A 24,304-nucleotide genomic window follows, 5' to 3' on the forward strand; every position below is an offset into this window, starting at 1 on the left:
TGAAGGATGAGGCGGAAGGATCGCCGGAGCCCAGCAGGTTGAGGCTGCGGTGGCCGGGAGCGGCCACTGCGCTCCAGTCTGGGCGACAGAGCAAGACTCCAACTCAAAAAAAAAAAAAAAAAGATTTCTGGTCATCATTCTAGAGTTGGTGTTTGTCCAAGGTCTTTCCACAGCCTCTCTGCCTGGTTCTGTTATGTCACTCACCACACTTTACTGTAGTCATGCTCATGTTTACTTCTTTGGATAGCAGGCAAGAACTGTGGCTTTTATTTATTTGACCCTCAAAAGGAGGAGGTTGTGTTAAGTTTACTCTTCTGTTTATACCCAGCACATGGGTCTGGGCTAGCCTCTGCTCTTGCTTTTATTCATTTCCTTAATTATGTGCTTATTTCCTATTATGCCCATACCTTCTTTCTATTCCCTTTTCTCCTTCGACCCATCTTGATGTGTCTAGTGTGTATGTTTTAGTTTCTTATGCTTTTGCCAAATACTCATTGAATTTACACATATGTGTATTTTTAAGTTGTGGAAGTGGCAGTTATATGTTGTTTCTCACATTTATTTTTGAGTACAATCTAAAGTGCCTCCATGTCACCATGGGTGTATCTACTTTGCTCCTAACTGTTGCACCATGCTCTATGGTAGGTGACCATCATAGGTCCTCTTTCCGCTCCATAAACCTTCTGTATCTTTATCTTGAATGCTTAGCACAATAGGTGGTTTTAAATGTTTGCTCAGTGAATGAATTAATGAATGATTGTGTGCACGAGTTTTGATAGTACTTAAAAGACAGGATTTCTGGGGAAGCAGGAGCAAAGGTGCGAGAGCACAACAAGTATTTGGGGAAACAAGTAGTCGAGGTGTGTGACTCATGCGTGTGTGTGTGTTGGGATTGGTGGGAGGCTGAGGAAGGAGGAGTTGTGCCTGGATTGGGGAAGGCTTTGGTGAAGGACAGATATTCGTAGAGAGATCTCATGTAAGTTTACAGTTAGGGCGAGTGAGGACAATAACTTACACGTTTACAAATGTGGAAGATGTTGTCATGTCAGAGAACAGAGGACATACGAGGGGGGTTCCAAAAAACCTGGGATAAATTTATAAAAAAGTGTGTATTTGTTCTAACATGTTTAAACTTCTGTTGCCTGCAAAGTCCTCTCCGTTTGATGCAATACACCTATCGAGGCTTTTTCCACTGTTCAAAACAGTTTTTGAACTCGTCAGTGTTGATGCTTTTTAGTGCTTCTGCCATTTTTTGGTCCACCTCTTTCACATTGACCAAACATTTACCTTTGAGGGCTTTTTTCCTCTGGGGAAAAGAACAAACAAAAAAGCTACTTCCAGCGAGATCAAGTGAATAGGGAGAGTAGGGCACAGGGGTCATGTCGTTTTGGTCAAAAACTGCTGAACACTCTGTGTGGTGTGGGCAGGTGCGCTCATAAGTCACCCATCATGAAATGGGCAAATGCACTGACAGAATCTCAAAAAAAAAAAATTCACTGAAGCCAAACACAGCCTCTCGGAACAAAGCTAGCCGATGCCGATGGGGTTCTAGAACACTTACTGAGCGGGGAGGCCTGCACTGCAAGGGGCCTGCCCTCTGAAACACAATTCTGGGGTTTATTTGATCCTCTCATACAGAATTTCAAACAATGGTCATTTAGTGTGATAGTCTATCCCTACCTAGAGGAGTGATTTAAGCATTTCAGATTTTCCCTATGGGTTTATCAAAACATTTGTGTTTTTTCTTGTTCTCTTTTCTGACAGCTCTGGAACAAATGATATGCCTGATCAGTCAGTAGCTAAATGATATTTAGAACTAAGATACTCATTGATAAAGATTTTCTTGACTAATGGATCACATTGTTCAGTGAAACTTGGTTTTCATTTAAAGAATTAAGCATACTGTATGTGAAGACAATACATTAGAAACGTTCTACTGAAGAGCATCTTCCCTTTTTTTCAGATGAAAGCTTGGAAAACAGAGCTGAATTATGCCCTGCCACCACCCCTCCAACAAATTGAAGCTTGGCTCCAGGAGGTGGAAGTGCTTATGGAAGAAGATTTGCCAACCTCTCAGGATTACTCGGAAGCCATGACTCTGATACAAGAGAAAATAACTTTATTCAAGGTTGGAAAAGAAAAAGAGATGTGGGGAAAAAAATCTGTACTATGTTAGGGACAAATTGAGGAAGACTGTCCTAGAAAGAAGAGAAGGAAATATTCTGGGTATTTGAAGATGGTTTAGAAAGATTCCGCTTTCTAAAAGATGCCTTTACATTCTTGACCATTGTGCTAGTTTAGGGTTGAAACAGTAAGGATAGAGTCAAAGAATGATGCGGGGGGGAGGGGGGTTTGGTTTTTTGTTTTTGTTTTTGAGTTGGCTTCTCACTCCATTGCTCAGGCTAGAGTGTAGTGGCACGCTCGTGGCCACCAAAACTTCAACCTACTGGGCTCAAGTGATCCTTCCGCCTCAAGCCTTCCAAGTAGCCGGAACTGCAGGCACATGCTACCACGCCTGGCTTAATTTTTCATTTATTGTAGAGATGAGGTTTCACCAAGTTGCTCAGGCTGATCTTGAACCCCTGAGCTCATTCAATCCTCTCACCTCAGCCTCCCGAAGTGCTGGGATTATAGACTTGAGTCACTGTGCCGGGCCTAGAATGATGGCGTTTTAAAGCAGTTGTAAAGGCTGACCAAAAAAAGGCCAGGGGCCAGGGATAACCTCATTTGAAATGTAAGAGAATAGGGTTTCTTTAAAATGGCATGAAAGATTGTGTTATGTGAGATTTATAGGATTTGAGCTTACAAAGAAGTAGAAAACTTATCAGAAAACAAAAAATTGTGATAATGGTTTTACCAAAGAAACGGCAGGCCGTCTCTGTAAAATGTTCCTGTTTAAAATGTTTCTGATGAAAATATTTATTCACAAAATCTGAGTTTAAAAGAAAGGGGCTTTATGACATTTTTGGAAAAAGAGATAATGCAGGTGAGATGAACAAGCCTTCATTACAGTGCTTGGCAATAAATCTGGTTTATATTGTACAATTTTTTTTTTTCCAGCATCTGATGGATAGATTTGACTGTCATTCGAACAGTCTCCTTACATTTGAAAATAGAGATGAAAACCATTTGCTGTTGGTACCACCTAACAAACTGGATGAAATGAAAAGACGGTTTGTAACACTACCATTTCACAACTGCTGGTACTGTTCAATGTGGTGCGACAGGGACCACAAAATAGAGATTTTTAGATAATTTCTGAAGAGTTTTCTCCTTGACATCTTGATAACAACACCTTCATGGTTTATGTAGTAGTAACATTATATCATGCTAACATCCTGTTTTATTGAACGGTGGAATATGGTGATGGAAAAAGTTCTGGAATTAGAGTCAGAAACTGAGCTCTGGATCTTGGTTTTGGCTGAATTCCTCTGTCTTTTTGAGCATGTTTCCTCATTTGTAAAGACAGGATGATAATCCCCCTGCCCATGTCTCACAAGGACACTGGATCAAATAGGGAGAGGTGTATTAACCCTAAAGTACTATAGAGATGATTTAATTGATGGTTGTCCACAATATCTTCTCTTCTTATTACTCAAAAGCCTCTTATTAGCATAATGAGAGGATGTTAGCCTTAATAATGAAAACTGCCTTAATATATACTTTTAAATTATAGTTTCATAAGTCTTATGGAAGTTTTCAGATTTAGTAAAATATTTTGTATAGCAACAGTTTATTACAAGATTTCTCGACGGGAATAGTTTCTTCGGAAAATGTTCTGTTTTTCACCTTAGAAATGACTGTTTTATACCTAGCCACACTGTTTGCTTTACATTGTTTAAAAAAGAAAAAAATAACGATATTTTCCTTTAAACACATGGAAGAAAAGGTTAAAGTCCCACTACTTCAAAAAATACTGAACAGATTGCTCATGTTTTGTCAATAATAGCAGTTTAAATTCTATAACCTGTACTGTTTTCTAGAATCAACAACATTTTGGGAAAGAAATTCATTCCACTTCTAGAATTTCATTACTATAAATGCTCAGTTCTTGGTTTGCTAGATGAAGTGAAATCAAAATTGGATATTTGGAACATTAAATATGGGAACAGAGAATCTGTGGAACTATTGCTGGAAGACTGGCAGGTAAGCTATTTTGTTCTGTGTTTTAGGCAACTGTTCTTAATATCTGGGTATTGGGTTTGTATTTTTTCTTGGCATTATTTCTTATTAACTCGCTAGGTTTTGGGATGAGTTTTCTGGGTAGCCTTTTATTAGCTTAAGTATTGACTGAAGAAAAGAATTACAGGGAGTCTAGGCTGGGTGTGATGACTCCTGCCTGTAATTCCAGCACTTTGGGAGGCCAAGGCAGAATTACTTGAGCCCAGGAGTTCAAGCCCAGCCCGGGCAACATAGCAAGACCTTGTCTCTACCAATAAACCAAAAAGTCAGCCGGGTGTGGTAGTATGTGCCTGTAGTCCCAGCTACTTGGGAGGCTGAGACAGAAGGATCGCCTGAGCCCAGGAGGTCAAGGCTGTGGTGAGCCATGATTATGTCATTGCATTCCAGCCTGGGTGACAGTGACACCTGACTCAAAAAAAAAAAAGAATTACAGGGAGACAAATAGCGAGAATAGCAAAGAGGAAGAAAGAGAAAACAGTATTATTTACCACCATAGAGAAGATTGAGTTAACCAAGTCAATTAATGTAACAGAGGTTTCAATTTTTTAAAATTTTGTTTTTCATTAGAAACTCTTTTTTTTCACTTACTTGTATTTTTTCCCTTTCTAGTTTTTGGTTTCATTCATTAATTAAATTTTTTTAACAATATTTTGATCTCAGCCTCTTTTTAACCTTTTTTTTAAAAAATTACTCTTTTTAATAATTAAGGAGCTGGGCACGGCGGCTCACACCTGTAATCCCAGCACTTTGGAAGGCTGAGGTGAGAGGATCACTTGAAGCCAGGAGTTTAAGACCAACCTGAGCAACATAGTGAGACCCCATCTCTACAAAAACAAACAAAATTAGTCGAAAGTGGTGGCACACAGCTGGAAGTCCTAGTTACTTGGGAGGCTGAGGTAGGAGGACCACGTGAGCCTCAAGTGAGCGATGCTTGCGCCTCTGAGTGCCAGCCTGGGTGACAGAATGATACCTTATCTCAATTAAAAAAAAATTAGTATTTAGGAAAAACAAATACTGTTTGGCCTTAAGACTTTTTCTCCTTGTTTTTAGCTCTTCTAATTTATAGGGAAAATGTTTCAAGAGATTTAAATATAAATGTATTCCCATCTAATTTAGAACTAAAGCATCACAGAAATGTTATTTCTACATGAAAGCCTAATCTTTGTTTCTGTGTCCCTTTTGTTGAGAATAAGGGGAGAAAAAGAAAAATCAGGATTGTGAATTTTATTGCAAAAATTGAAATACATCATCTAGAGAAACTTATTTACAGTTTATGATTTGAACACTGTATGTTTTCAAACAGGAATCATCATGCTAAACTAAACTAGATTTTGAATATTTTTTATTTCTTTTGCCTTCTTTAAATTTTTGTTTTTCTATTTAAATAATCACACCATTGGCACACATAAGTGTACAGTAAATAAGAGTTTTGAATTAGCTCAATGTTTTTCTGTGGCACAATTTGGTTCATTGTAGTTTCTGAAATGTTTTTGCGTAACAGAGAATATCTATTTATAACATACTCTAATATAGCTAATAAAAATTACTCAGTGTTAATAAAACATGTAATTAAGATACAAGTATGCAATGTTAATAAAATATGCAAAGCAGGAAGTTTTGAAATTGCCACAAATGCTTCACATGCCTTCTCCCACAAGAGGAAAACCATGGTAGAACCTTGTCACAACACTCAGGTCAACTTTCTTACTTGTCACACCTATGTGGTGAACATACTCATTTATGTCTCCTAGATCTTAACCATTCTTTTTCCTGAACGACTCTTCCTCTTTTCTTACCAAATATGTATTACATAGGCCCTAAATAAATTTCAGTAATTATGTGTGCCATCAATGTCTTACATCACTATCTAGATTTCTTGGCACATTTTAAAAATAAAATGCCATCAATATATCTTTTTTCTTCCTCTCAGAAATTTATTGAGGAAAAAGCGTTCCTAGCTCAACTTGATACTGGTTTTCGAAAATGTGAAGAAATTTATAAGAATTTGGGTAAGTAGTTCAATTACTTTTGGATGAAATGCCGATCACTTAGAAATGACATTTGTATGTTCTTTATACTTGAGTGTTTTAGAATGAGTCTTACATGTGTGTTTTCCTTGGAGAAATTCTTGCTTTCCCTTTTAATGTTGTCATAGTACATATCATCTTGCTGCTGTCAATTAATATGCAGATATTTTAACAGTATTAATAAAAAAGTATTTGCTAAGATTACTTTCTTGTTTTGTTAATATTGTAGCTGGAGAATATCAGAATATTAATAAACAGTATATGATGGTGAAATATAATGTTTGTATGTATAGAAAAAATATATCAAATGTGAAGTCCACGCTACAGAAAGTTCTGACATGCTGGGCTACTTATGTGGAAAAGCTTCATTCCCTAAAGTCGTGTTTTGAGGACACGAAGAAGGAACAAATTAAAGAGGTATTTGCAGTCTAATGACACCTGCTCAATTTTATTTTGTTTCATGACTCATTTTCAATCCAAAGATGAGACTCCAGAGAAGAGTGAACACTTGTTTTGAAAAATTATCCAAGGTCTTGGAAAGAGCTTAGTTTCTTCCCAAAAGGAAGAAGTTTTCTCCACGCCATGAGTTTTATATATATACACATACACACACACACACACACACACACACAGCTTTATTGAGGTAGAATTTATATACATAATATAGCTTTGGGGAGACATATTTTGCTAAGCTATTTGGAGAGAAAATAAAAGATTTAACATACTTGCTAGCTTATAGACACATTTAAAATAAACTACTCTTTTAAAAGTTTTATTTTTCCATTTGGTTGAAACCTTTCAGTTTTTAAATCTTTCTGATTTTCTAGTGGAGGAAAATCAAAATACCTTAGACATACATAGAGAAGTGTGGAAGAAATGCCAATGTAATTCATTATTGTTTTTCATGTAATAATCTGTTTTATGATTGTCTAAGGTAGTTTTTCTTTCTCTCATCTGTTTTCCTCTGTTGCATGTGCCTATTGATAGCCTTTCAGTTGAAACATTTTCCAAGTGGAAAGTAAAATTACTCAACAGAAAATAGGTTATTTATGTGTATGAAAGTAAAATCTGTGATATGAGTATGAGTACAAAAAAGAGCATTTCAGGGATTAAGTGAGTCATCACTTCTTGTCACTGCTATTGTTACTAGAAATTCAAATCTTTGACTTCCAACAGTTTGTCTGTCTTTAAAGGTCTTCTATTAAAAAGTACATAACTCTGCGGTAGATTATGTCTGTGATCCCAGCACTTTGGGAGGCCAAGGTGGGAGGATTGTTTGAGGCCAGGAGTTTGAGACCAGTCTGGGCAACATATCAAGACGAATCTCAATCATATTTTTTAAAAAAATAACACATAACTCTGAGAAGAAGAAAAAAACAGTCTAAGTTCATAGTTCCTAAACTCTGCTGAGATGCTCTGAGCTATTGAAGAGAAGTAAGAGAACTTACAGGATACTCTAAATTTGGGGGGAAACATGGCAACATCTTTCTCTTGGACACCATGTCACTACTAAGTTGTTGAACTTAACTACAAAAAAATGGGAACTTAGGTAATTCTTCTGGCCTTGGGACTCTGTGAAAAAATTAGAGACGTTAGGGCTCCATGAACTGAACAAATTTGGGAACCTCTGTTGTAAGCTCATCAGCCACTTAGAGAGATTAGATACTTCCTAAAAGTCCAGGACCAAGAGTAATGACAGACAGCTGGTACCTGTCAGCAGATAAGTTGAAGAGTTAGATCAACAGGGATGGTGGCATTCTCTAAGGGGCTAGGCAACATCTCTGCAAAAACCACCACATTTACTTTTGCTTAGAATTAGCCTTGGTGAAGATCTATCATAGATTATAGAAAGACAAAGACTGTGTCACTAAAATACCATGTTGCTCATATATTATATAGATTCCCTTTGAGACACTATCACAGTGGGATGCAGAACATACTACTTTAAACGAAGCAGGAAATTTCTTAATCGAAGTCAGCAATGATGCAGTTGGATCATCCATTTCTAAGGAACTGAGAAGGCTGAATAAAAGATGGAGAAAATTTATTTCCAAAACTCAGCTTGTAAGTTCTTTTGCTTTATTTAGATAAAAATTGACATACCATACAATTCAGTCATTTCAAGCATATAACTCGTTTCAGTATAGTCACAGAGTTTGCAGCCATCACCATAATTGATTTTTAGAATGTTTTCATCTCCTCATAAAGAAACTCTGTTTCCATTAGTGATCACTTCCCATTTCCTCCTAATCCTGCCAGCTCTTAGCAGGCCGTAGTCCACTTTTTCTTCCTGTAGACTGGTCTGTTCTGAACATTTCACACAGTGGAATCATACAATGTGCGGTCTCTAGTGAGCATAATGTTTTTAAGGTACATATACACTACAGCCTGTGTCAGTGCTTATTCCTTTTTATTGGTGAATAATTGTCTGTTGTATAGATGTGCTGCATTTTGTTTAGCCATGCACCAATTGATGCACATCTGAGTTTTTTTCCACTTTCTTGCTTATTTTGAACAATGCAGTTGTGAACTTTCATGTATATGTTTTTGTGGGGACATATGTTTTCATTTCTCTTGCATGTATACCTACAAGACCTTTTAGTTTTTGCATCCTTTCTAATATGCAGCTTTCTAGTGGAAATTCATGTACCATTAAGGAAAAAATAAGCATTATTTTGCCTACTAGGTTTTAAACTCCTTAAGAATATGCACTGAGCCTTAGTTATCTTTATATTTAGCACAGTTCCTTATAAAAGCAAATTTTTAGTAAATTTTTTGAACTTAAATTATTCAAGTTTTTATTCTTAACTATTTGAATCTTAAGTGTTTCATGGGCAATGCATTGTTGCTAGTTGATAAATCCTAAAATATATTTGAATATATTATGTCTACTCATTGTTTTATGTATCAGCATAAAAATAGAAATATAAACATTAAATTTTATAAAATGAATTTTGCATAGGAAATGAAGCTGCCACTTATTAAAAAACAGGATCAGCCCATTTTTGACAATCCTGGAAATGTTCTGTCTGTAGAAGAAAAGCCAACAGTTGAGTTTTCAACGGATGTGTCAATAAAACGTTCTGAAGATTGTGATCGGAACATAAAGGTAAAATAGTTACACTTTGTATATTCATTTGCACGTAGAAATAATTTACCTTTGCTGGTCTATTTTATTTATTTTAGAATTATGGGTATTTATTTAGAATCATGAAGATTTGTTACCTAGGTATATTGCACGAAGGTGAGGTTTGGGCTCATGCCATATTCTTGAGATAGTGGTAAATGTGTAGATTACTAGATAACATTGACAGCATGCTCATTTTCTAGAAAAATGCTTCAGTGGTTCCCTCTGTAAAGTAGTCCTTAGCATGAAAGTCTACCTACTCCATTTACCTTGTCTTAATCCACTCTAAGTTCCACAGACACACAGAACAGTCCTGACTGAGCAGTACAAACTGAGTCAGTACCTTCTTGCGATTACTTCTGACTAGTGCTCAGAAATTATCTAGCTTTAGGCTAGCCCCTGGCCTCTGTGTGTCTTGCTTCCTTTCTGTAAAATGAAGGGAATATAATTTTTGTTGGTCATTTGAATGATGACTTCAGATTGTAGGTAAGAATATGGAATAGGAGCAAAAACAAATATATTTGTAAGATATCATACTTACGGCTTTGGAAAAGTGCCTCCTTCAGAATAACAACTTACACAGCTTTACTTAAAGTACTTCTTAACTGGCTCTGGTCTCTTGCCATGACGGATACCAGTGTTTTCCCACCATAAGAATGCCTACTCAGAGAATCTAGAAAGATCTAAATTTGTGCAAGATGGTTTAAAGTATTATAGTCTTCTTATGCATTTAAAATGTGATCTGGGTCAGGTGTGGTGGCTCACGCCGGTAATCCTAGCACTTTGGGAGACCAAGGTAGGAAGATCGCTTGAGCCCAGGAATTTGAGACCAGCTGAGGTAACAGAGTGAGACTTTATCTTTGCAAAAATAAAAAAATTAGCCAGCTGTGGTGGCACATGCCTGTAGTCCCAGCTACTTGGGAGGTTGAGACAGGAGGATCACTTGGGTCCAGATGGTCAAGGCTGCAGTAAGCCATGATTGTGCCACTGTACTCCAGCCTGGGCAACAGAACGAGACTCTAACTCAAAAAAATAAAAATGTTGTCTGATTAAAAACAACTTTAAGGAGCCAGACTTGGTGGCTCAATCTGTAATCCCACGCTTTGGGAGGCTGAGGTGAGTGGATTGCCTGAGCCCGCGGGTTTGAGACCCGCCTGGGCAACGTGGCAAGACCTTCTCTCTACAATAAATTAAAAAAATCAGCTGGGCGTGGTAGGAGAACTGCCTGAGCCCAGAGTTCAAGACCAGCCTGGGCAACATGCTGAGAACTCATTTCTACAACAAATAAAAAAATTAGTCAGACATGGCAGTGTGCGCCTGTAGTCCCACCTCCTCAGGAGGCTGAGGTAGAAGGATTGTCTGAGCCCAGCATGTGCCATTTTAGTCCAACCTGAGTACCAGAGTGAGACTCTGACTCAAACAACAACAACAACAGAAAACCTAGATCTTATATTATTAAAATATGTTGAATTAACACCTTTCAGGAAAGAAAATGTGTAACTTTTTGAAATGCAAATATATTGCATAATGTGCACATTTACATTTTCTTAGTGATAATTTTGAATGTTGTAGGCTGGCAAGCATGAACTAGAAATCAAAGAATTCACAGGGCAACTGAAAGTGACAGAAGAGGTAGAAAAACTCATTGAACAAGTGGAAATCTGGGAGGCAGAAAGCAAATCTGTCTTGGATCTGCTGAGACATCAAGAAGATGTGGATACCCCAGTGAAAGAATCTTTGCAGGTATGAGTATAAAAGTATTAAGAACATCCTTTCATGGTTCTGTTTTGTGGACTTATGTTTTAAGATAAACAGAAGTTTTAAAGTCAATAGTAATAAGCCCACAGTCTTAATTTGCTTTATTGGGAATTTTAAAAAATGAACGAATTTTCATCCCTGCCTCATTTGCTGTGATTTTGCCCAAAGGCAGAGGATGAATTAGGAGACCACTAATAATACCTTACGAGAGTTAAGATCTTGGACTTATTTTCCCAGCTAGAGAATGAGGATGAAACGATTCTCTTGCATCAGAGGGTGAGGAGGAAATGAGTGAGTGTCGCTCTGGACTGTGCGAATATGACATTACACAGTCTATGCTTTGAAAGATCACCCACTGAGTAAGCCACTTTTCCCTCCTTCCTTGATGCAGAGAGGGTGACTAATGTTGGTAGAACTCCACTCTGTCTTTATTCTCAGGCAGTTGACTCACTGAAAAGCAATGAGGCAAGAGTGTGCCTTTGTATCACTTAGTTCCCTTGGGAGAGGAGTTATCGTTGAGGTTTGTACTGAGCTCCAGCTCAGCTATAAAACCCATGGCGTGTATCCTAAGTTAGAATAAGTTGGAAAGTGCCTGGAATAAAGGAACATCTACATAATTTTTCTAAGCCTACGTTTCTGAAAGGTATATATTTCAGCATTTTGTGTTTTCATTGTTTATAAGAATGGTAGTTTTTATTGTTTTGAAAATATTATATAAACTTACCATGCCGTCTGCCAATGGTTTCCTAAGTTTATTTTTATTATTATTTTTTGTTCTATCTAGAATTTATTTTAGTGAAAAAATGAGGCAGAAATTCAATATTTGAGACAATTTTTTAGGTAACCTAAACGTTGTGAAAATACAGATATACTAAAATATATTTTTATTAAGAAGAATTTAAGGAGATGTCCATTAGATCAAAATGTTGGCTCAAGATGTCTTCCAAAGTATGAAATGCAAATTGCTGAACAGGATGGGTAATGTGATCTCATTTGTGTTTTTGAAAACAGAATTGTGTATTTCTACACTAATCATTTATAACCATGGACAGATACCTGTAAGGATATACAAATAACTGACTTTGTCTTGATCCTACATTATCCACAGCTCCTAGTGCAGGCCCTTGTACAGAGTAGACATAAAATCAAATTATTTTGAGTCAGGGTCTCATTCTGTCCCCCAGGCCTGGAGTGCAGTGGCATGATCATGGCTCACCACCACCTCAACCTCCTGGACTCAGACAATCTTCCCGCTTTAGCCTCCTGAGTAGCTAGGACTACAGGCATGTGCCACCCCATCTGGTTAATGTTTTTGATTTCTTATTTTTTAAAAAATTTTTGTAGAGACAAGGTCTTGCTATGTTCCCCAGGTTGGTCTCAAACTCCTGAGTTCATGCAATCTTCCTGCCTCGGTCTTTCAAAGTGCTGGGATTACAGGTGTGAACTACTGTGCCCAGGCAATATCCTCTTTTTGTAGTTTCATATTTTACATATAACTTTCTCATCTATCTGGAACTTATTTTTGGTATGTTGTATGTATAAAGCATGAGGTTTTATTTTCCAATGGCTATTTTTTCCACTAGCGTTTATTGAATTACCTTCCTCATTAATTTGACTTAAAATAACTTCATTTTATGATTTATTAATATTCTCTCAACTTATTTTCTTTTGACATTGTTATTACTTCTAATCTTATTGAAGTACTTACTGTGTAAAGAATATAAAAGAACATGTTGTTCAGAATCTGATTGTATTCATATAACATTTCAAAATAAAGTTTTTTTTTTTTGAGTTCGGGTCTCACTCTGTTGCCCAGGCTGGAGTGCAGTGGCACACTCATGGCTACCATAACCTTGACCTGCTGGGCTTAGGCGATCCTTCTGCATCAGCCTTCCAAGTAACTGGAACTACAGGTGCACACTACCATGCCCGGCTAATTTTTTTGATTTATTGTAGAGACAAGGTGTCACCAAGTTGCCCGGGCTGGTCTCAAACCCGTGGGCTCAGGCAGTCCTCTCACTTCGGCCTCCCAAAGTGCTGGAATTACAGACTGAGCCACCGTGCCTGGCCTCAAAATAAATTTTTAAAGTAACGTTTTTCTGAATACAAATCTGTCTGATTTTAGATGAACTTTTTGGGTTTACTGATGAGATTGTTATGATTAATGTTTCTCATAGAATCAGAATGTTTCTTGTGATCTCACTTTGATTTGTTTTAATAGCATCTCATCGCCAAGGGCTCTATGTATGATGAACTTATGGCTAGAACGGAAGATACTTTACAAATGGATATACAAAATATTTCAAGCCAAGACTCTCTTCAACACGTGCTCACGGCTGGGCTTCAGGCAAAGATTCAAGAAGCGAAAGAGAAAGTCCAGGTCTCTCTTTAGTATTCCCTGTTTAGTGAATCTATTCTTAAAATCTGAATGGTCAGCGGGTGGGTGGTGAAGGAGATGATAGCCCTGCAGCTTGGAAATGGTTTGTAAAATATTACTTTTGCATCTTTTTTTTCCTCTGTAATTTAGAGCACGTTGGAAAGCATATATTAAATCCGGTATTTCTTTGTCTAGTGAGAAAATAGTAGTCTTTAACTTATGAATTTATGAAGAAGTTGGACCAAGTATTAATTTGAGAAATTTTTTGTCTTTAAGATCAATGTGATAAAACTCACTGCTGTATTGAAGAACTCAACTGACGTTTCCCCAGAACTGGATGTCAGACTGAAGATGGAAGAATCCCAGAAGGAACTTGAAGCCTACATTACGAGGGCTGAGCAGTTACTTGGGAAAAGAGAGAACCCAAGGGGACTCATTTCAAAATACAAGGTGGGACTCCTTTCAACCATTAAATATAGGATATGTATCATTAGCTACATGTCATGTTTGAAATCAAGATGTTTCCTTTATTGTAATTATATACAAAGTTACTGTAGCTGTTTTTTTTTTTTTGAGTTGGAGTCTCACTCTGTTGCCCAGACTGGAGTGCAGTGCCCGCTTCCGGCCACCGCAGCCTCAACCTGCTGGACTCTGGCGATCCTTCCGCCTCAGCCTTCCGAGTAGCCAGAATTACAGGCATGCGCTACCACACCCAGCTGATTTTTTGATTTATTGTAGGGATGAGGTCTCGCTGCCCAGGCGGATCTCGAACCCGCAGGCTCAGGCAATCCACTCACCTCAGCCTCCCAAAGGCGCGGGATTACAGACTGAGCCACTGAGCCCGGCTTGTAGCTGTTTTTTAAAAGTAGATATGGGATCTCACTATGTTGCCCAGGCTGATCTTGAACTCCTGGGCTCAAGTGATCCTCTCACCTTGGCCTCCCAGAATGCTGGGATATAAGCGTAAGCCATTGGGCCCCGCCAAGTTACTATAACTTTAAAAAGTATTATACATTGTTCCCCTGAGGCCAATAAAAATATTCAAATGAAGAATTTTGTAACTCAAATTTTATTGTTGACTTGCTGAATGTACTCAGGGATAAAGTGTAAAGAGCACAGCTAACTGTATGACATTGAACAAGAATTTAATTTCTCTGGCTTTTTTTCTTAGTAAAATGGGCATAATAATTCCAGGCTTATCCATCTACCAGATTTGTTTAGAGGCTTTAAATTAAAATAAGGCATGTGAAGCCACTTTGCATATAAAATTTTCTGTAAAAGAATACTATTATTACTTAAATGCTTTGATCAAAGTTATTTATGGACATACTTATTTGTAGTTAGAGATCCACAACGTCATTTTAGATGGGGTCAGTTTCTGGTTGATTTTCATGGTTTGATAGGTAGCTGGTTACAGCTTAAGATGTAACCAAACCAGGCTGGGTATGATGGCTCATGCCTGTAATTCTAGCACTTTGGGAGGCTAAGGTGGGGGTATCACTTGAGGCCAGAAATTCTAGACCAGCCTGGGCAACATAGCAAGACCCCATCTCTACAAAAAAGATACAAAAATAAGCCAGTTTTGGTGACACGTGTCTGTAGTCTCAGCTACTCAGGAGGCTAAGGCAGAAGCCCAGGAGTTGAGGCTCCTGAGCCCAGGAGGTTGAGGCTGCAGTGAGCTATAATCATGCCCCTGCACTCCAGCCTGGTGACAGAGCAAGACCCTATTTCTAAAAAAAAAAACAACCAAACAACAAAAAAGCAATTTAACCAAACCAAACCAGAGACTTACAATGAATTTACACAGTGGGAAGTGCTGGGGGAATTAGACGTAAAGCTAAGCAATGTCCCTACCCTGAGACAAATTGGAGAAGTAAGAGTAATGTATGTTCTGTTGTTCATTTATTGATTCAGCATTTAGCACACAGGATGAGCTGGACATTTGGGTGAGCCAGAGATGCAGTAAGGCGAGGTTCCCAGTCCTGCTGCTCCCCACTTTATGAAAAGGGCCCTAATTTGGCTTTCTAGATTGGTAACCATGCTGGACTCTGTTACCAGCTGGGATTTTTTGTTGTTGTTGTTGGTTTTTCTTTTCTTTTTTTTTTGAGTCATGATCTCACTCTGTCACCCAGGCTGGATTGCAGTGGCACAATCACAGATCACCACAGCCTCAACCTTCTGGGCTCAGGTGATTCTTCTGCCTAGGCTTCCCAAGTAGCTGAGACTACAGGCGTGCCTCACCATACCCAGCTACTTTTTTGATTTATTGTAAAGACAAGGTTTTGCTATGTTGCCCAGGCTTGTCTCAAACTCCTGGGCTCAAGCAATCCTGCCTTGGCCTCCCAACGTGCTGGGATTACAGGTATGAGCCACCCTGTCTGGTCAATTAACTGTTTCAGCATTGCTTTTCCCACTGCCTCAGAAGCCCTCACATGCTTGATCTCCTGTCACTAGTCACCAACTTCCACTAATTTTCCTTGTCTTTTTGTTCCCACTTTTACTTCAGGTTACTGGCCAAATTGACCTTAAGAATCAATGGTTCTTAAATAATGGCTAGATTTGATTTTAGAAGGGTAGATACACTCTACTTAGGAAAGGGAGAAAGAAAAAAATCGAGGTTCCTGGGCTGCTTCTTCCCAGGGAGAAGGGTTGGAGGTATCAGTTGCACGCCGTGTTCCTCTCCCTGACCATCTCCCTTTTGGATTCCTCCCTATTTATCTCTGGCATTTAGTGAATTGGACGCTCCCCAGTAGCATATGGGGTTGGGGTATCTCCGTAGGTCGTCAAGCTGGCACCCTTCAAGGAGGCTGTGCAGGAGGTTCCCAGAGGTTGGCATCATTCCTAGCCTGCAGCAGGCTCAGAGCAGATGTGCAGCAAGTGAATGAATGAATGAATGATCACCATGCTGCATTGCCTCCTCCCTGGGAATTGCTTTCATCTTCTCTCTCCTGTGGGTTTTCTGCCTCTTTCACAGGCGCTGACCTTTTGTTGTTGTTGTTCTGTCATTTATTCATTCCCTTAGGGCAGGTTTCTGCTCTTAAAGAGGGTGCTGGGTAAGGGCAGACACATTCCTGCCAATGCTGTCCCAATCCCTGTCTACTGCTGGGTGGGACAGCCAATGTGGCTGGTCCTAGGAACAACTTGGAAGTTGCTGATGAGAGAGTATGACTTCCTGGTGGTATCACCACAAGGCTTCTGTACAATGTTAAATATTAACTATAACCCTGCTCTGTGTTTTGTCTTACTGCAACACTAATCTCTGATACTTGCTGATATGCTCTTTGTATTGTATTGCTTATGAAGTATGGTTGACTTCTTAATACTTAAGAACTTCAGGCCGGGCATGGTGTCTCATGTATTTTGGGAGGCCCAGGTGGGAGAATCACTTGAGCCCAGGAGTTCAAGACCAGCCTGGGCAATATCACAAGTTCTCATTTCTACAAAATGAGGTAAAAAAATTAGCTGGGCATGGTAGCACATACCTAGAGCCCCAGCTACTTGGGAAACTGAGGTAGAAGGATTGAGTCTAGGAGGTTGAGGCTGTGGTAAGCCATGATTGAGCTATTATACTCCAGCCTGGGCAACAGAGTGAGACCCTGACTTAAAAAAAAGAAAAAAAGAACGGTAGAGGAAATACTACCAGTGACTCAACACTCTGCACAGTAAGCCTTTAAATTATGTATCAGTGGGGTAACAAAATCATTTTGCCTATCATGAAGGGATCTCTCAACCTTGACCTCAAGTGTGTAGCTACATTTGAATAATAAACATTTTGCAACTCTTTTCAAAAGAATTTGGCCGGACTCAGTGGCTCAGCCTGTAATCCTGGGCTTTGGGAGGCCGAGATGAGTGAATTGCCTGACCCCATGGGTTGGAGACCCGCCCGGGTAACTTGGCGAGACCTCATCTCTACAATAAATAAAAAATTAGCCGGGCATGGTAGTGCCTGCCTATAGTTCCAGCTACTTGGAAGGCTGAGGCGGAAGGATCGCGGAGCCCAGCAGGTCGAGGCTGCGGTGGCCGGGAGCGGCCACTGCACTCCAGTCTGGGCGACAGAGTGAGACTCCAACTCTAAAAAATAAATAAATAAATAAAGAGTTTAACCCAGGCAAAAGGGATAGCAACCTCAACTGACCAAGAGAAGTCTCCCATAAATCTTCAAACAGTTTTCAGAGAGAACCTTCCTCATTCACCTATAAAGACATACCAAAATTAGCTTTGGGAATTTGACAGGAGAATGAGGTTTTCAGGGTCTTGTTTGCTTTTTTTTTTTTAGGAAGCACTAATAATTTCTAATACAAAAAGTCTGGCCAAGTATCTGAAAGCTGTTGAAGAACTAAAAAATAATGTCACTGAGGACGAAAAGATGTCTTTGGAAGATAAGAGTAGAGACGTCTGTGCCAAGTGGGAGGTAAGGGCATGCCTGTGTATCTGGGTTTATGCTTGTAGGACTGCTCAGGGCCTGTTAGTTGTCAGTCATTCCTGGTGTTCCCCTGGGATTCTCTGTATTACCAATGGGCTGACCCTGTAGGCCATGGGCTCAGGTTTCATAGCAAATTGGATATGGGCTTTGATGGCAGACAAACCCGAATTCATCAGCCTTGACCCGGGGCAAGGTACTTAACTTACAGGAACCATTTCGATAAAATGGAATAACACCACTTATATGGCAGGATTGTTGCGAGGATTTATCTAAAGCCTCTACCACTGAGAATGTGTTCTCGTAATTAATATTGAGTGGTAACTAATTATCAAAATGTATAATTAATAAATAAATGGTAATTAAATTTTAAAATGTATGTGTATATATTTATCTATATATGTGTATGGTATAGAATTGAATAGGTACTGTTAAGACCAGGCATGGTGGCTCATGCCTGTAATCCCAGCACATTTGAGGCCAGGAGTTCAAGACCAACCTGGGTAACACAGCAAAGCTTCCCCGCCATCTCTGCAAAAAGTTTTAAGAATTAATCAAGCATGGTGGTATGTGCCTGTAGTCCTGGCTACTCCAGAGGCTGAGGCAGGAGGATTGCTTGAGCCCAGGAGTTCAAGGCTGCAGTAAGCTATGATCACACCACTGCACTTCAGCCTGGGCGACTGAGTGAGACCCTGTCTCAAAAGCCAAACAAACAAAAAATAAAATAAACTTATATTTTAGAACAGTTTTAGATTTACAAAATTATTGCAAAGATAGTCCAGAGAGTTTCTGTATACTCTGTGCCCAAATTCCCTGTTATTAATGTCTTACCATTGACATAATTATTGGGCCAATAGTAATATATTATTGTTAACTAAAGCATTTACTTAGATTTTTACAGTTTTCCCCAAATGTTCTTTCTTTCTGTTCCAGGATTCTATCCAGGATGCACATTCCATGTGCTTATGTCTCCTTTGGCTCCGATGTGTGTTTTGCATACAGTTCCTTCCAATCTGTAGCTTGTCTTTTCATTTTTTTTTTAACGGTTATCTTTTGCAGCTAAAATACATTTTTAGTTGTTAGAAAGAAAAAAAACATACACATTTAAGCTTCCGGGATGTTTTAAATCATCCCGGCCAAAATACGTGAATGAGTCAGAATGAGACCCTACTTCTGTGCTTTTGTTCCTATGCATGTTTTTATTGTTATGCAAAGACTTTTCTAGTATATTCTCTTCCCATTATTAAAATATCCCTTTGTTTTTTGCAGTCTCTTCATCAGGAGCTGTCATTGTATGTTCAGCAACTAAAAATAGATATTGAAAAAGGAAAGCTTAATGACAATATTTCAAAACTTGAAAAGCAAATAAATAAAGAAAAGAAACTTATTCGGAGAGGAAGGACCAAGGGTCTCATCAAGGAACATGAGGTACAACACTCTGTTTCCACTTTAATTTTGTCATTATTTTCGGGATTCTCTTTAATGGTTGTGTGTGCCTTTAGCCTGGAACCAATCTGTTCTGAAAATTACCTCAGCCCTCTCATCCCCTGGGGCAAGCACTTCTGTGGTTCAAGCTTTCACCAGAGCCTGTGCGTTTTAGAAGTGAGAAAATTCAGCACTGAGTTAATATTTCATGATTTCCCTTGACATGTCTCCATGGCCGTGTTCTGAGACTCTGGTCATGAACGTGTCAACTGTTACCAAAGTACCCACAGTTACTTTTGTCAGGACATGGTGTCCTCAGAAGCATTGCTTTTGAGAAAACTAGCAAATCAGGATGTAAAGCAACTGGGGCAAATCTAATGATCTCTTTTTGGTCTTCATCCTGTCTGATTGCTTTTCTGTATTTCATTGTACTGACCCCTCTTTTCATTTCTTTTAAATGTTCTACTGCTGTGACTCCCCCATATTGATCTATTGAGTATGTATACAGAACTGGCAGCGGACCCTTCTTTTTAGTCTCCTCCACAGATTTCCCTTTTTATTCTCTTATCTTAATAGCAAATTAAGTCAGCTGAGCACGGCGGCTCATGCCTGTAATTCCAGCACTTTAGGAGGCCAAGGCAGGAGGATTGATTGAGCCCAGGAGTTCGGGACCAGCCTGGGCTGCACAATGGGACCTCGTCTCTATACAAAATTTAAACGTTAGCCAGGCATGGGGGCATACACCTGTAGTTCCCCTTGAAGGGAAGGATCGCCTGAGCCCAGGAGGTTGAGGCTGAAGTGAGCATGACTGTGCCACTGTACTCCAGCCTGGGCAGCAGAGTGAGACCCCAACTCAAAAAAAAAAAAAAATTAAGTTATTAACTGGTTGCCAGCATAATACCCAATACTCTTCTTAAAAGAAGGACAACAAATTCCAGATTCTCAACTAGCGTCAATAATGTTTAGCAAAAAACTATTAGATGTGTAAAAAAGCAGGAATATGTAACACAAACAGGAGGAAATGGTCAATAGAAATAGACCCCAGAGATGGCACCAAAATTATTAAACTTGGAAATAACTATTAATAATGTGTTCAAAAGTATAAAGGAAAAAATATGCATATACTAAGTGAATAGATATTTCAGCAGAGAAATGATAACTATTTAAAAAGGAAAGAAATGGGAACCTTATAACTGAAAAATATATTAACTGAAATGAATAATTAGGTAGACAAAACAAAAAGTTGGCAGTTTCAAAAGAAAATATCCGTAAACTTGAAGAGAGTGCAATGGAAACTCTTCAAAGTGAAGCAGAAAGAGGGGAAAAAAAGAGAAAAAAAAGCCGGGCTCGGTGGCTCAGCCTGTAATCCTGCGCCTTTGGGAGGCTGAGATGAGTGAATTACCTGAGCCTGCGTGTTCAAGACCCGCCTGGGCAGCGAGACCTCATCGCTACAATAAAATAAAATAATCAGCTGGGCATGGTAGCAATGCTGTAATTCCCGCTACTCGGAAGGCTGAGGCGGAAGGATCGCCGGAGCCCAGCAGGTCAAGGCTGCGGTGGCCGGGAGTGGCCACTGCACTCCAGTCTGGGCGACAGAGTGAGACTCCAACTCAAAAAAAAAAGAGAGAGAAAAAAAATAGTGGCCTCAGTATAAAAAAGAGGAAAAAAGGAATGTTCTGGTCAGGGAGGCTTCTGTTTTTGCTAATTTCATGCTTCCTTTAGGTGATTTTATGTACTCTGGGGTCTTACCTTCCTTCTCTCCCATGCAAGTTCCTGAGTCTGTGTCTCCTGCTGAGTCCTTTTCCCTGCATCCCATGTTCTATTGCTGACTGACTAGTGGGTGTCACCAGTGGTCTTCAGAGAACTCCAGTTCAGCCTGCTCAGAACTGCACCCATACACTCTCTTCTCAGATTTACGTCCTCTTATATTCTGCATCTTGGTACTGAAAGTCATTGCTGTCTCACAACACCCTTCCTATCCTTCCCCTTCCTTCCCACTCCACCTTAATCGAGCCCGTTGCCAAGTTCCCTTGGCAAAAAAGCGTCTTCTTTCTGTCCTTTCCACGAGTATGCTGCTTACCCAAGCCAGGGTTGTTTTCTTGGTCTGGTCATGGTTGCATCATCTTCGATACCCACTATGGGGGTTCTCCTTGTGAACCACAGAGCTTATGTCACTGGCTCCCCATGTCCTCAGGACAATTCCAGACTTCTTAGATGGTCACTCCATTCCTTCACAGTGTGGCCCCAGGATACCCCTCTAGTGTCTCTTCTCCTATGGGGGGGACCCCAACCCCACCAGCCTACTGGTCCTTTCAGCACATCTGGTGCTTTTCCTCCTCTTGGTGGTCCTTCTGCTAGAAATGGCCTCTCTCCCCTTTTACCTGGAGTGCCCATACTTGTTCCTTCTGCAGCCAGCTCAGATGACTCTGTCTTGTGACTCGGCTTCCTCTAACACCCTACGGCAGGGAGTGTCTCTGTCACAACTCATGTCACAGTATATGCTGGTTACTTGTGTGTCTATCTTACTGAACTGCAGATTCCTTTAGGGCAGACTCCCTCAGCTTTTTTTCTTTTTTTCTTTTTTTTGAGTCAGGATCTCACTCTGTTGCCCAGGCTGGAGTGCAGTGACAAGATCATGGCTCACTGCCATCTTGACCTCCTGGGCTCGGGCAGTCCTTCTGCTTCAGGCCCCTGAGTAACTGGGGCTATAGGCACAACGCTACTGCACCTGGCTAATTTTTAAATTTTTTTTGTAGAGATGAGGTCTTGCTGTGTTGCCCAAACTCCTGGGCTCAAGATATCCTCCCACCTCAGCCTCCCCAAGTGCTAGGATTACAGACTTGAGCCACTGCGCCTGGCCCTCATCTTTTTTTTCCCGATTTCGCTTATTGTCATACCAAGCACACAGTAGATGGCCTATGAAAGAAGGCGTTGTTCAAGTCACACACATCTGTTTGTTTGTAATCCTTATGGAATAATCATGGAAACTCATGTGAAGCACATTTCCTGCTTTGTTTTCTTAATTAGGCTTGCTTTTCTGAGGAAGGCAGTCTGTCCCAGCTTCGTCACCACATGGATGCCCTGAGGGGGCTATGTGAAGAACTGACTTCACAGAAGAAGCAACAGGAAGTGAAGAGACTACTCAGAGATTACGAGCAAAAGATAGAAAGACTTCTTAAATGTGCTTCTGAGATTCACATCACACTGCGGTCCGCACTGGGAGGCCCATTGAAAAACGAGTTAGTACTTCATGAGAGTAGCTATGCTTCAGGGTAACAAGAAACGCAGCCTTTTGCAAAACCAAATGGCATCAAGCATTATTCATTCTCTTTGAGGTTTCGTTTTTCTCTTACTCTATTTTAATATGCATTTTGATTCCTTCCTAGGGGGACCATGACCACATCTGAGGATACAGGAAGAGATTCCCATAGTGAGGTACCATTTGCCAAATCGGACAATCAGCCATCAACCAAAAAGGTGTTACATGCGGATAATGTGTTTCAGAAGTCAACCCACTGTAAAAGACCAAGTTTTCAGTAATTCACTTCTCGTTAGTTAGTTGTGGCTTTAATTATCTAATTGTTCTCATCAAGGGAAAACTGCACTTATATGATGCAAGGAAGACTGGTTTTCAGAGCATTAGAATGTGATCAGACAAAGCTAGAGTGAACATAACCTAATCTTCCTCGAAGTATACAAACAGTTATTTCAGAGACCGCTTTGAACCATCATAGGTGCACGTTGTCTGTGTACAGTGTTGTTGAGCTTGATCTGTTTGGATGCTTCAGTTGCATTGAAATGAACAAGTTCATCATTTGCCTTGGCCTTTTCCTCATTACAGTGTATTCTATTTCCTTGAGAATTGAATTTTCTAAATTCTTGAAATCTAGGTCATTTGGCAGTTACTCTAGATCATAGCCCAGACTGCCAGTTAGGATATGTGGGAAGGAGCAAGGTGTATTTGTTTTCCGAAGTCTGCTCCTACCTGTTGGGCTTCTGTCTGCTTTTGATTTTGGCTGTGTGGTCTCAGGCAGAAACACCATTTGGGACTGGAAGCATTCCTCTGCCAGGTGGCCATGCCAATTAGAAGGTGAGACTCAGTCTAATCAATCTCCACAGTTCTATGGGAATGCTTTTCTCTGAGCTATCTCAGAGAAATTGTAGTATCTCCTGGTTTTGAGTATAAAGAATCAATGGTACATCTTTGAAGATAAAGTATTTATCCTTTTCAGGATTAAGCGTATTTGAGATATTATATTTACTACTTTGCATATTTGCTTAGGCAATGGAACCCATTACAAATTTTAGCCTGGCATCAGAGGAAAAGCCTCAAGAAGAAGAAAGCATTATGGAGAAGTATGAAAAGGGTCCTGGTGCATCTATAAACAGTTTACTAGAGAGGTAAATTCTTTATATGACTGGAAAACCCACCCCAAAACTTTTCAAGAATGCAAACACATTATACTTTTTAAAAGTTCTGTTTTCCATTAGTCTAGTGTATGATCCAGTAACTTAAACAGAAATTCCATGGGATTTCCTTATGCACAATTGATGCTAATTCAAAAAAATTTTTTGTCTTATTTTAAAAATTAAGTATTGTAATGTATTAAATTTTCTCCCAGATATGATACACACAGAGAGATTCTTGAACTACACCTGCAAAACAACAAATCCAGGGTTATTTCTGATTTCTCTCCTGAAAAGGAAAGAGATAGTTCTTGTCTGCAGGATAAACTGATAGATCTACAGGTAATTGCTAAAAATATTATTTCTCTAGTTATCTCTTTTATTAGAAAATAATACTACTGTACATATAGATATCACCATTTTTGTTACGGTCATATATGCTAAATGTTTCCAAAGAATCCCTTGTTGGATTGTGTTTCTGATGTCACCCTATCCCAGAAAGTGATCTTCTTTCTTTTTTTTTTTTTTACTTTTTCTTTTTCTTTTTTGAGTTGGAGTCTCACTCTGCTGCCCAGGCTGGA

At 39.5% G+C, this 24,304-nt stretch overlaps 1 protein-coding gene across 1 annotated transcript in view; it reads left to right on the forward strand.

Moving 5' to 3' along the window:
• SYNE2 (spectrin repeat containing nuclear envelope protein 2) overlaps positions 1-24,304 on the forward strand; it is a 317,000-nt gene that overhangs the window by 57,653 nt on the left and 235,043 nt on the right. Inside the window, exons 11-26 of the mRNA XM_008063321.2 lie at positions 1,964-2,128; positions 3,061-3,173; positions 3,984-4,146; positions 6,113-6,191; positions 6,439-6,626; positions 8,109-8,273; positions 9,172-9,318; positions 10,909-11,079; positions 13,316-13,474; positions 13,748-13,921; positions 17,748-17,882; positions 19,161-19,319; positions 22,344-22,555; positions 22,703-22,793; positions 23,599-23,717; positions 23,939-24,065. Of these exons, the coding sequence (XP_008061512.1) occupies positions 1,964-2,128; positions 3,061-3,173; positions 3,984-4,146; positions 6,113-6,191; positions 6,439-6,626; positions 8,109-8,273; positions 9,172-9,318; positions 10,909-11,079; positions 13,316-13,474; positions 13,748-13,921; positions 17,748-17,882; positions 19,161-19,319; positions 22,344-22,555; positions 22,703-22,793; positions 23,599-23,717; positions 23,939-24,065 (2,367 nt within the window). The remainder of the gene's footprint in view (positions 1-1,963; positions 2,129-3,060; positions 3,174-3,983; positions 4,147-6,112; positions 6,192-6,438; positions 6,627-8,108; positions 8,274-9,171; positions 9,319-10,908; positions 11,080-13,315; positions 13,475-13,747; positions 13,922-17,747; positions 17,883-19,160; positions 19,320-22,343; positions 22,556-22,702; positions 22,794-23,598; positions 23,718-23,938; positions 24,066-24,304) is intronic.

This window comes from Carlito syrichta, unplaced genomic scaffold, assembly GCF_000164805.1.
Source record: "Carlito syrichta isolate Samal-C Ts95f unplaced genomic scaffold, Tarsius_syrichta-2.0.1 Scaffold306742, whole genome shotgun sequence".
NCBI classification, from domain to species: domain Eukaryota; kingdom Metazoa; phylum Chordata; class Mammalia; order Primates; family Tarsiidae; genus Carlito; species Carlito syrichta.